General features: G+C 40.5%; 1 protein-coding gene across 4 annotated transcripts in view; it reads left to right on the top strand.

Moving 5' to 3' along the window:
* The window catches only part of ATP8A2 (ATPase phospholipid transporting 8A2), a 353486-nt gene that overhangs the window by 243916 nt on the left and 95850 nt on the right, over nucleotides 1-13720 (top strand). For all 4 annotated transcript variants that reach the window (XM_063331450.1, XM_063331475.1, XM_063331458.1 and 1 more), the window contains exons 31-33: nucleotides 245-306; nucleotides 653-709; nucleotides 4968-5075. In XM_063331450.1, coding sequence (XP_063187520.1) covers nucleotides 245-306; nucleotides 653-709; nucleotides 4968-5075 — 227 coding nt within the window. The remainder of the gene's footprint in view (nucleotides 1-244; nucleotides 307-652; nucleotides 710-4967; nucleotides 5076-13720) is intronic.

The raw sequence follows: 13720 nt of genomic DNA, 5'->3' as shown, positions 1-13720 counted from the left end.
TCCAAGCATCGCGGATAAGGCCTGGCTTAGCAAAACTTCTGCATTACCATGCTTTTAAATGTTCTAAAAAGCAAGATTGGGACCGATTACTTTCTCCTGAAAATCTCCTTTTTTTTGAAACGAGGCTGGAGCAGATTGCCCAGAGGAATGGTAGATGGGCCATCCCTGGAAGCATTCTATGATTTCATCTGTTTTGTTGGTAAACTGATAACAAATCATGTGGTAATTTTTGTTTTTCTTTCAGATGCGGTATTCACAAATGGCCAGGGAATTGACTATTTATTTGTTGGAAACATAGTTTACACTGTAAGTTTATGTATCCTAGCAATTTTTTAATGATAGAATTTTTTCATAGCTTTTTTTATACTATGAGAAAATGGTGTAAACCAGAAGAAAGCGTATGAGTAAAATAAAATCAAACTTTACTCCGTATGCATGATTTTCCCCCTTCTTTTTTCATTTCTTTTTTTTTCACAGACATGCACGAACAGTATCTTCTGCTCTGTCCTTCCCCTATCCCACACTGCCAAGGCCCTGGGTTGGTACCTAAATGGTAGTAACTTTTTAGGTGTAAAGGGGAGATTGGACCGTGAACACCTTAGAATTTGAGAGTGTTAGTACTGAAGTTGACTCTTTTCTTTTTTCCTTGCAGTATGTTGTAGTCACCGTTTGCCTGAAAGCTGGCTTGGAAACAACTGCGTGGACTAGAGTAAGTACTTTTCATTATCTTTTATTTTATTAGCACACCTTTCTCCCTAATGAGTATTAATACAGAAAAAAAGTCCTAAAAATCGTTTGAAGCTTCAGTGTTTTAATTGGATCTCTCACCTAAGGATAAACTGCTAAGCTCCATAATTACAGGATGTGAGAGGAGAATGAACTCGTAGATCACACGATGCGTGTGATGAAAAAGGACAGCCTGTCAGAAGTGGGAAGAGAACACTAAAAGTATATTGCCAACAACTCTAAATATTTAAAATGGAGAAAAACTTGCATGAAATCAACATACTGCTGTAATTGCTTAAGGAAATAGATCAAGAACATAATCTTTGTACTCTGTATCCCCTTTAAAAATTAATGCAATAGGGAATGAAAGGTGTCTGCCCACAGATAAACAACTGGGCTTTGAAAATGTCTTTGAAGCCAGTAGAAAGCACTAGTGACTTCACATTGGATGAAATTTTTTGTTTGGAAACTTAGCGTAATAAGGATGTTAGTCAAATGGTTATGTTGATTCCTAGATTTGAGTCATTTACTTGCAGTGAGTGTGTGCTCTGACTGGTAGGTGTCAGAATCTGGCAGGGCAGTGACCTCAAGAGAATATGGGGGGTAGGAGGGTTCCTGTGTTGATGAACCTTCAATACCTTTCTCTCCCTTTCTTTCCCCGAGTCCCACTGAAATACTAGTCTTTTGATTTTTTTTTTTTTTTTTTTTTTCTCCACACCAATGAGACACCTTACAGAAATCTAGTTTTCATGACATACTAGGACTCTGCCCTCAAGACCAAGCTGTTTTGAGGACTCTCATGTTCTTATTTTACCAGTTTCTTGGAGGGTCTTGGCTTAGAGCTCCTAACCTCATTGTTTCTTTTAGTTGTAAAATGTTTTCTTTCCTTCCTCACAGAGAAATTAATTAAATATAATGAGCTGATGTCTGTTTTGAATTTTAAAGATGAAATGCTATCTATATGGGCTATTTAATTATTAGGTATCTAATATTCTCTGGCTCATCTGAAAATCTGTTCTTTTAGTGGTGTTGCTTATGCGTAAGTTTTATGTTGTGTACCAACACTTTAAAATGCAAAAATACTTAAACAAATTAATCACTCATGAACTAGAAAAAGATATATCTAAGTCTGCATTGGAGGCATGTGTGTGTTTAGATCCTGTTATGTTGTGAATTATTTGATGCTTCCTCCTCTTTCCCCTTCCCTGGGTAATTGGTGGCTTTTCAGTCACATAAGGATAATGATGATCCCCTCTTTTGTAAATTTTACTTTAAAAGATAACATAATGTTTAGTAGATCTCTGTGCTCTTTAACACTTGCATTTTATAGAGAAATTATTGTTATGCACAGAAAAGTTGTGTTTAGAATCAACTTTTTTCTATATACACTTCTAACTTCTGTCCCTTTGCTTGAACCACTGACTCTCATCATCTTTGTAATCTGATGTTGGTTACAATTATTGTTTCAGCTGTGAGTGAATCAACACACAAAATCTTTAGGTTACTTGAATAGTATTAAATGTACAACATTGAGTTAAGCCCCTTCTCCATCATCAAGTGGATTGGTTACATGCAATTTGTTCTTGAGAGTGAGAGGGGCACTGCCACTTGGGAGAACATGATGAGTTCAACTGAAAGCTTTAAATAAATAATGCAGATTCAAAGTGTTTGGGAGCCTGGTATATCCAGTAGGTAGTGTGGAAAGAAAGGCTTTGGTTAAAGTGGTAACATGATGCATGACAAAATCAGCACATTGGAGCCATGTGGAGCAGCTTCATGTTACTTGTTACCTATCTGGAACACTGCAGTAGACTTTCACAAACACTTACAGCTTTCTTCACTGTTTTACTACACTACATGAACTATTTCAGGTAAATAGTTATACGCAAGATAGCCATACAGTATGTCTAGTTTTTATGGCAGAGCACCTTGTTTTCTTTTTTCTGACTGTCATTCATTTAATACATCTGATGGGACTTGTTTCTGCTTTGCACACGAATTCTACAGGGGTAAATGACAGAGATCAGAGGAGAATCAACAGCGCAAAGGTTGGTGGAGTGAGTGTGTAAGGAATATTTCCAAGCAGGGCAAGGAGGGCTCTTCCTGAAAGCAGCAGGTCTTTTAAAGGTAGAGAAGCAATTCATGGGGGTACAAGCCTGAGATGAAGAGATGATTGGGCCAACCATGAGAAGAAGATAAAGACAACATAAACTTGAGTAGTTTTTGGCTGAGCTGGAAAGGGCAAGGTGAAGAGTTGCAAAACTCACTGTCCTACCAGCAGACTGGAAAGAAAAACAGAAGGGAAACAAAAGGAAAAAAAAAATCATTTCACTAGCATAAATACACCTCCTACAAAACAAGAGTATTTCTTAAATTGGTTTCCCTGCTTGCTTTTATCTTTACTGTTTTAATCATAAAGTCTGTAGGAGTCTGCGGCTTGTAAGCGTCCGTCCAGGCTATTCTGAGCCTTCTGTCCACTTGTTTGGAGGGAAGGCTGTGGCTCAAGAGAAGGTGTCGTATCTTTTTGGGAAAGCGGTGCTGGTGTTTTCTGCCATTGCATGGGGCTGGCTTTTCTTAAAGACAAATTCTTGCAGGAGCCTTGCAGTACTTGTTCTTTGGGGAGCTGAGCACTACAGTTGCTCACTGCAGCAGGGCTTTATTTTAGTCAGAATCTTTACATGAATTGTCCCTAATTTTCAGAAAAGCCAGTAGACTGAAAGGATAAAAGCCCCCCTTTCCTCCAAGTGCAAAAAAAAAAATATTAAATAAGTCCTTCCAGTCTCTTAGTTTTATTCACATTAAAACTGAATTAAAAATAAAGCAGTTGCCGGTCAGATGTCCTCGGTGAAACAGAGTAAATAGCAAAATTTGAAAACACATCTTCCTGCCCACTGTGTCACTCTAGAAAGGGGCTTTATTCTATGTCCTGCTCATTAGCCCAGCAACTTTTAGAGTTGAACAAAATTCCAGCTTTCTGAAAGTGCCTGGAAGAGTGTTCTTTCCATTGCCTCTGACGTTTTGCTGTATGAATGCTTCTACTGTAAGGTAGCCTCCAGTTGCTCCCAGCTATCTGCCAGTCTGCACTGGCGTTGCAGACTCCTTGCTTGTTTGTTTTCACTGCCTCTGCTGGAGAAAGCTCTCCTTTCTGAGGGTGCTCAGTGCTTCCAGAGGAGGAGCAATCTTCTCCTCTTTCCAGAAGCTTGCGTCTACCTCACAGAGGGCAGAACACAATACTCAGACACACTGTTCAAAAAGTCAACAAACACAATCATCAAACAGAAAGTACGTAAAGCTGAGAACTAAGCAAACGCTGTGTCCACCATAGCAACCAGTGTGTGAATTCATTCCCATGTTCCTAAAACCAAATGTAATTAGTAATTAAGATTTATGCAGGTAATTCTCTGAGTTGGAGCCAAAGTCATCAGGCACAGGAGTCGTTGGCATCCAAAAAAGCTGGAGCCAATAATGAGCTCAGTTGCTTGTTACAACTGAAATTACTGGTTCCATCCAGTGCTGTGTAAAAGTAAAACAGCTTAAATCATCCCAAACAGCAAAACAGTTTGCGTGTTTAGGAAAAATGACTTTCTTTAATGCAACTGAAACAAAGTCTGTGCTGGACATGTCCTTAGTCACTTTAATAGTACTTTTATTTACTCATAGTGAGTCTGCAGACTGAAGAACTTGTAAAGCTGTAAACTGCATTGCATATCTATAAATCACTTAGGACACTTTTAAAACAAAAAAAACCCAAAGCTGATCAATGGATGTCGATTGTTGTAGTGTATTACACAGCACTGAATCTTCCTCTGTGAAAGGTACGTGAGTGGTGCCCGTGGCTTGTATGCATACACTTTGCCATAAGGGATTTGTCCATGTGAACTTTAACCTGAGCCTTTGAAAACTTCTACCTTGATATATGTGTTGAACCTGGCACATGCATGACGGGAAGCAGGAGCTAGATGAGAGAAATCAGAGTTCCAAGGAAAATCTGATGAGTTTTTTGAGCTCCAAGTAAGACAGATTGCCTGAGAAGTCTATCTGCCTGCCCTGTCGTGAGGCAAAGATTAAAGAGGAGGAGAGCTGGTTTATGTTGTTTAAAGAACCCATGCTACTGGCCTGAAACCAAGCGCAGTAGACAGGCCTGAGTGAGACCGACAGAGACCTGAACAGAGAAATATCTATAGGTTTGGATGAAGGAAGTGCCCTGTGTTGACTCTCCTTCTTTCCTTGCTCCTTGACAGTTCAGTCACCTGGCCGTCTGGGGAAGCATGCTGCTCTGGCTGGTGTTCTTCGGTGTCTACTCAGCCATCTGGCCCACCTTTCCCATCGCACCGGACATGCTGGGGCAGGTCAGTACGAATGCTTGGCTGCAGGGTAAGATGCTCAGCACAGCGTCCCGCTGCCACTTGCTGCTTCCTGAATGCTCACACAATGCTTGGAAAGGAATTGTGCTCTAGTAAGAGCACTTGTACTTCGTTTTAACCTTTTCTTTTTTTTAATCCCTGCATTCATTTAGCTTAATCTCCTCATTAGAAGAGCTCTTTTTCTCCCCAAAAGTGACCTCATACGTGATTATATGCACTGTGGGTACTGTATGACAATTCTCCATTCACTTGGATAGCAGTGAGACTGGCTCTTTCTTTAGTGCTTTCCTAGTAAGACTTTGTGTATTTGACAAAATGCCAGGTAGACATTTAGTTTATTTGGTTTGGGGTTTTGTTGTTTGTTTTTTTTTAATTGAGGGTTCTTTCTCTTCCATATACTTTGCTTTTGTATTTTTCCTTTTTTCCTGCATTCGTTTAAAACAAGCCAGAATTTACTTGAGACTAAGATGACATGGTCAGAAGCAGATGGGAAGCTGATATGTTACTGGTCCCTTTATAATACTAGAGGAATTTTGGATTTGTTCCTTCATTGTCAGCTGAGTTCCAGGTGGTGAAATTTTCACTTTGGTGTCATTATTTCAACCTGTGGTGAGAAGACTGAGTCATGAGCCTGTCAAAATCACTCAAGAGCCTTGTGCATATTTAAAATAGGGGGTTAACATGAACAATGAAAGACTTAATAAATGCATGGTAAAAAGTTATTTTGTAGAAGTGGAACTGCTGTCAAGATGAGCAGAAAAAGGCATATTGTAATAAGTTTAGAATTTTCTTTAATGCAAAGATGCTGTTTATGATATAGAAAGAAGAAAAGCAAACTAATAATTTTGACAAAGAATCTTAGCGTGTTTAACTCATGTCATCCTCTTGTATCATAGAATCACAGGGTTGGAAGGGACCTCTGGAGATCATCTAGTCCAACCCCCCTGCCAGAGCAGGGTCACCCAGAGCAGGTTGCACAGGAACGCGTCCAGGCGGGTTTTGAATGTCTCCAGAGACGGAGACTCCACCACCTCTCTGGGCAGCCTGTGCCAGTGCTCTGCCACCCTCAGGGTAAAGAAGTTCCTCCTCATGTTTAAGTGGAACTTCCTATGCTCAAGTTTGTGCCCGTTACCTCTTGTCCTGTCCCTGGGCACCACTGAAAAGGGCCTGGCCCCATCCTCCTGACACCCACCCTTTAAGTATTCATAAGTGTTGATAAGGTCCCCCCTCAGCTGTCTTTTTTCCAGACTGAAGAGACCCAAATCCCCCAGCCTTTCTTCATAAGAGAGGTCTTATGTCCTAATCATCTTGGTAGCCCTTTGCTGCACCCTCTCCAGCAGTTCCCTGTCCCTCTTGAACCGGGGAGCCCAGAACTGGACACAGTACTACAGTACTATCATTTTGTACTACAAAATGGTAATAAAAACAGCCAAGTGTTGGCAAGCCAGTTAGAGATTTTTTGAGGTTACTGTCATGTTTGTACAGAAGAGCAGTCGGGCATGGTTTTGCTACTGTTCTGGCCTAATACTTATTTTATTATGTTGTGCTAAAACACTGGGGATAGTGGAGGCTATGGTAGATTTTCATGGACAGCTTTTTTACAGGAGAGTGACAGCTGACAGGCTGGGATCAGCAAGGAAGTGACTGACAGACAAAGCCCCACTCCTCTGATAGTATTTCATGGTGATCTTGTATATCTAGCATCAGTAGCTCTAATTCATGTTTTCATACATCAAGCAGAAATTTGACTTGAGTATCATGCAGAGCTATGAACTACTTGTCCTCTACGGCAGACTCACGGTTTGTGCTTTCTAAGGCTGACATGTTAATGGTATAAGGTAGGCTGTTCTTCATCCAAAAGGGTCAGACTATCGGCTTTAGCTTGGTGTTGCATTTTTGATTCTAAAAGTAGCTCCCATTTTTTTTAACTGTAACTGCAACAAAATTCATTTGCGCTGACATAAACCACAGGTCTCCAAACAAAAGCTTCATGTTAATAAGTCTTGGTTTTGCTTGACTATGTTTTTGTAAAGTGTTTCTATTTAAACTTTGGTTTTATGCTCTGGTTTTCTGACATCATGACTTGAGAAGTGATACTAATATCTTGCTGACATGAAAATAATCTAATGTACTTTTTTTTTATGGAGAACACATTTATTTTAAGTCTCTAGTCCATACTTGTGGAGCTGTGTCCCTGGGCCAGTAATCATTAATCAAAGACATTAAGGATTGTTCATCATTCTAGAAAGACACTTTTTGAATACAAGCATTCAGAAATAGTCTGTTGTATGGCTTACAGTGTGTGTGTGTGTAACAATACCGTTCTATTGCAATTTTTGTTTATTTTTGAGAGAAGGAGCAGCAGTGGAAGAGAGTGGATTTTTTGTTTCCTTTATCCTTTCGTAAAATCAAAGAAAGCTACCAAGGTAAAGGGAAGTTGCCCATCACTTGGATTAATTTACACAAAGTCTCTTGAGTAATCACTTACTGTCATAAAACCGGCTTATGGTGAAATAAGCTGGGATGGTGCTAGGCTCTAGTCAGTAAAATGAATTGCCTTGCTACTTCCCAGATCTAAGCTATTCCTTTACTCCTGCTATCTCCTTTTCTGCATTTACAAGTAATCAAGGTATCTTAAAACCAAAATGAGACAGTGAAAAGCTTACTTTGTTTTGGTTTTAAATCTTGCTAGTGTGTTTGTCTTCAAATAATCTGAAGTCCAGAATATTTTAGATCTTCATACTATGCAAATCCAGTTACACTTGAAGGGAGCTGGTTTTGACTGTAATACTCATCTAGCACCTGTGCCAGCCGGGACACTTTGTGCCGTCAGTAGAAGGCATAGAAGGTGCAAAAGAGTTTATTCCATCCATTCATGAAACGTCAGCATGGAGCCTTGCAGACTTTTAAGTATGTGAAAAGATGCTTTGTTTCTGGGATTTATTAAACCATTTCCACTAAGTATTTCTTTCTCTTGCCCATTATATCTTGAGCATTCTCACAGGGAAAATAATACCCCTTTTTTCCTCCTTGAGGGCAAAGGGAAGCAACTTAGTTATTCTCTGCTGTCAGAGTCAACATATTTCTTCTGTTTCCAGTATGGTATTCATAATAGAATACATGTAACATAATAAGACAAAGCTGTGATAAAAATCTCAATAGTCCTTAATAGAAGTTTTCCAATAGTGTGACATGTGGTACTTTGGAGGTAAACTCTCTGCCTGGTTTGAGGGAACCTTTTCAGTAACACAAATAATATTTTCCATTAGTAGTATCAGAAGCAATATTGTAAGACCAAGGAAGCCTTCTGATAGCTTTCTTTGCTTTCCTGAATATTTGTATGTTTTTAAGAGAAGTTCTTTTTGTATTTGCAGAGAATAGTGACATTGAGAAAAGTCAGTGCCTATTTTTCTGTCTTGTCAGGATAGTGGTATGGGAGCTGACTGCTTTTTGAACTAGTGCTTCCAAATGACAGCATTTTGTACAACGTGTGAATCCTTTCCCACCTTCTAGTAGTAGTTATGCCTTACCACCACAGACTGTTGGAGACAAGTAGATGCCTATGTTTTTAAAAAGAGCTACCCACTTTGATACTCATTAATTAAGAGGTGGTAGAGAAATATGCTGCTCTAAGGATGTGAGTGCCTTTTTAATTATCCTTTTCCTGAATTTTTGGGGCTTGCGGCTCATAACCCAGTAGTATTTTGTTGACCAGCACCTTAGCCATAGCCCTGCCCTCATGCAGTCTTGGGTGTTCTGTTTGCCTGGGGGATGGGGATTGGATTCCCCAAAGGGAACAGGGAGCAATAACACTTGTGCCATTTCTTGCATATGCCATACAGGTGGTGTGAGTGAAATGCTGCTTTTCTTGTACAGATTTCTTCATAGGAATGTAGCCTACTTCACATTTATGGGAATAAAATGACGCTGTACAGGATCAAAGCCTGTGTGCAGGTATTCCCATCCATGCACATTCCGAGATACCTGTACCTGAGAGCATGTGTATGTATACAAGATGATGTTATATATGTGTGTGACAGTGATCATGCTTTGAGTCTTAATCCAGATACTGTCCAAGATGAAGAGCAATGGATATTTTCTTTCCCCACCCCAAGTTAAAACACGATTTTTAGTAGGAGAGTGGGAGTGACAGAGAGGAAGAGTGGGGGTGACAGGGAAGGGGTGTTCCCATCACCCCTCTGAAGCATCTGTCATTAGATGTGGATGAAGAAAGGAGTACTGTTGAGCTGTGATTTATTCTTTTTTAAAATCTGTTTCCCTTAGTGTAAGTTTTGTGTTTTGTCTCTGCCTCATGAGTTGTTGTTACCATTAAGGAAATGCCTTTAGGAAGATTGGTATCAGTCTCATTTTTTCAGCTTGGAGGAGAAAGCGTAAAAGAATTGGGTGGTTAATCTGGTTTTGAGAGATCATACATTGTGGTTAATCCAAAATACAGGTTAGTAATTTCTAGATTTTTACACTTTTGCTTTGTGCTGTATGTGGTCATATCTCAGAACTGGGGTTTAAGAATCATTTTGAGTTTGGAACCCATTAAGTTGATCTCAGGATGGCATTAGGAAGCTCTTTCTCATCTGAGGCCTCCAGCTTCCTCATGGCTGAAGGTATTGAAGTCGGAGATGCTGCACTTCCCAGTTACTTTTGTACAACCACAGTTGAGAGAAGGTTCATCAGAATCACAATCCAAATAATTGTTGTACTACCAGCACTGCTTTTGCACAGTGGAAACAGTTACGTGTAAGAGCCGCTCTCATGCTTTCACAGCTTTAATGGCAGGCTGGCTTTTTGTTTCCTAGTGCTGTGCACATCCTTGACAGAAGATTTTTAATTTTTTTTTTCCCAAGATAAACTGTCAAACTCTTGCTAGGTTATTTGTCTGCTTACTTAAAGACTTTAAGGAAGCTGTGCATCAGCTTCCCCTGGATTAAGGGTGGTTTTTAAAAGATCCCAGGTTGATCCATGTAATGTGACAGTAGCCAGACTTACTCACATTAATGGTTTGTCAAGAAAACGTCTGTCCTTCTTCTAGCAAAGCTTTCTATTGTTCTCTGTGTATGCCATTAGCAAGACAGGTTCACCTTAGCTATTTTACTAGGTCCTTGGCTTTTGAGGGCGGGAGATGATCTAGAGGATCTGATGGACTCTGGTTGCATGGTCAGTTTAGTAGCTGGCCTTTGGTCTGAAGTTTCTCTTAAATCTTGCTGATCCAGTTATTACTGAAGTGTGTGAGAAACCTGCATGGTTTGAAAGGCTTGGAAACAACGCAAAACAATAACCAAAAAATCCTGGAGGCAAGATAATAATCATTATTGTAACATAATAAAGAGGTTTCACATTACTGCTCTTGCAAATCCACAATGAAATACTGACAGCTTGATGTACGCTTTCGTGATTTCCGGAATATTTTTGCTTTTCTCTCTACATTTGAATCTTTTTCCAGAGGTCCCAGTTGTTGTTCTTTCTGGCTTCTCATATTTCTGCAGTTTGGTGCTAGTTAGAAAATTGGCTGTTCTGATTGTGGTTTGTTTGTCTGCAATTGGTTGCACATTAAGTTGTGGTGTCAATGTTTTGGTCGGTGGAAATGCCTCATCCAGCTGTTAGGCAGAAATCAGACTTTGCCTGCAGATTGAGGTCCTTAATGCCTGCTGATCATGTTTGTTTTTATTATTATACACAGCGGTCTCCATGGCATTTGATGTGGTTTTGGAACTTTTTCTGCAGTTTTGGACTAGGCTCTGAGCAGAGGAATTAAGCTAATGAAGCATGCATATCTTTTTAAGCATCTGTTGAAGGGGAGTGGGTTTGTTGATTTTATGAGCCACACATGGCTTTCAGAAATGAATGTGTCACTTCTTGATCCCTGGCGTTGTGGTGTTCTATATTATACACAAAAAAGATGGAAAAAAAAAATTTGAGATAAATTAATATAAATATTTTAATAACTTCTCGATGTGAAACTCATAGATTAAACATGCTTATTTTCTGGAGGCTAACCCCCAAAAACACGCCAGTTTATCTATGTGGCAACTTTGCAATGACTCTGTCCTAAGTATTTCTTACAGATGTCCCGAACTTATTTCCTTTTGGAAGTATTTCGTAAAGGCTTTAAAGCAGGACTGTATATGCAGCTGTGGCCAGCACTGTACTGGCATTTCCTACATAGAGCCATGTGAAAAAAGAGTTAAACCATGAGCATAAAAACATGTTCTGGTTTGGAAACTGGCATTGTAGAGCGAGGCAGTCAGCTGGCCTCCAGACATCTCTGAAGTCTTCATGTGCCCACCTTTGCTTTGGTCTTTATTCCTGCCCTGCAGAAGAACTGTGGGTAACAGGCGAGTCTGTCGGATGGGGGAGCAATAGGAAAGGTGAGTGGAGATAAATGGTTACCTGCAGGTTGTACAGATGGTACATAGGGTGTCAGCTGGTTTTCCTCCAGTGTTGCAGCGTAACCTGGACACTGGCCATGCTCTCTGAACTATGTTTGTTTGGAGATCAGATAGCCTTAACAAGTTTAAATGCTGCTCAGTAGCTTAAATAGAAATGCAATGTGCACGCAGAACGCTTCTGCATAATTGGCAGATTATCCAGATTTATTGGTTTTGGAGTGTGGTATAGTCATGTCCAAGAACAAACTCCTTCACTCAGGATAGACTTACCCCGCTCCATGGTAATGGACTGTGCTTCAAAAATCGAATCTTTTTTCAATTTGAAGTCCAGGGTTGCTCAATGTCCTTCAGAATTTCCCCAAATTGCTTTTTCATATATTTAAAAGTAGGGAAGCCTCGTTGCATGCTCATGGAAAGATGTTTGGAAGATATCCTATTCAGTATTTTCTTAATTAGAAACATCTGGCTTTAAATTTAGAAAAGCAGCTACTGTATTGTACCAGAGGCAGTGTGTACTAATACTCATGTCTACAAAAAAAGCCTGTGTTTTGAGCCACGTTGACGAGCAAGGACAAACCAAGAACGTATGGCTTGCCATACTGGATCAGAGCATTTCTGATACAGGCTGTGTTCTGTGTTAGAAACTTAGGGAGGAAAACCAAACAGCTTTGCAGTATGGGTTTGTCATGCATAACAAGGGTTTGTAGCATCTCTGCATAACTGGAGCGTAGCCGAACAGTTTTCGTGCCTCTTGCAAAGTGCTCAGCCTCTGTGGCATCTTTTGCAGATCAGCTTTGTAGGGTGAGTGTGCAACAGGGGAGTGGGTGGGGTGGCCTGGAGGGCAATGCAAAGAGGCTTCATAGCCAAGAGATCTGAGTCTGCCTCTGCACGCGTTCGCTATCCGCACTCCCCTCTCTGGTTGTCATACATGGGAACCAGCCACATTTCCAGGCAGCATGAAGGCATTGAGCAATATCCTGTTCCTACGCGGACTTTATTGCTTAAATGGTCTGGCATGATGAGGATGGGCAGAGGAGGGAGGACATGAAAGTAGAGAGATCAATATGTTGTTCCTATCATCTGTAGGACACAAAGAAAGGAAGGTGGTAGGGTAATTGTGTATGTAAGATGTTTTTTTTAAAGAGCATTTAAGCTCATAGCAATGAAGCTGTGGCTCCTTTAGAAAATAAGAGGAGCAGCAGATGGGTTCTATTCCAGAGGGCAGGAGGTGACTGTCTGTGAGTTGGAATTAGTGGTTTTATAGCTTGCTTTGGTCACACTCAAGTTGCTTTGTTTTCTGATGGATGCAGGAAAGCCCAGATAGCAGATATCTGGTGTTTGATTGGGATGTTGTTCTTCCCTTCATTCCCTGGGGACAGGAGGGTCGTGTTATGTTTTTATTTGAATTTACGTATTATAAAGGGGTTTTGCTTGTGGGGGATTTTTTGTTTGTTTAGATGAATTTGTGCACCATTCCACTGTTTCTTTCTTATGCTGGATGGATTGCATTTTTGTAAGAGAAAAGCATAACTATTTCATATGGGAAAATATTTCCAGATCAATTTGAAACATACCTTTATTCCCTTTCCTCCCTAAAGTATACGTTTCATGAGATCATTTTTACCCAATTGTATTATGTCAAAACTTGATCCAAAAAGCCCTGAGGAGTGGAAATGATCTCTCTTATATTGTTCTAAGGCAAACGTGAGTACACAGGCTTCAGGAGTCATGAGGCTGGAAGGAGCGCAGCCCTCTCAAGTACCCTGCCTGCTGCCGTGGGTCAGCCGGTGCAACCCGTCCCCTACGGCGTTCCTGTTAATTCAGCAGCTGGTGGCAACGATGGTATCCTGTGCTGCTTCTCTGTCAGTGGACATGGACAACAAAAAGCAATTCTAATCTGAATGCTGTAAACTTTCGGAGAGCCTTTGAGTGTCTGTGTGGGAAGTCCAACCGCACCTATTTGGCTTGTAGAGTGTGATTTCTCATTTGGGTATGTGTGTCACTTGAGCACCTGGTGTTTCTATTCCAGTAACCTTGTCAGAAGGCATAGGAAGGAGACTGTGGAAAAGAGTGTGTTACAACAGTAGGGCTAAGCAGATACACACTTAAACTTCCAGAGAGCTGTATTTTCTTGAGAGTAGTACGTGGTTCGATAGGATTGATAGGAAACAAGGACAGAGAATCACAGAATGGTAGGGTTGGAGGGGACCTCTGGAGATCATCTAG

The sequence above is a fragment of the Chroicocephalus ridibundus genome, chromosome 1 (assembly GCF_963924245.1).
Source record: "Chroicocephalus ridibundus chromosome 1, bChrRid1.1, whole genome shotgun sequence".
NCBI classification, from domain to species: domain Eukaryota; kingdom Metazoa; phylum Chordata; class Aves; order Charadriiformes; family Laridae; genus Chroicocephalus; species Chroicocephalus ridibundus.
This window is presented reverse-complemented; position numbering and strand designations above follow the sequence as displayed.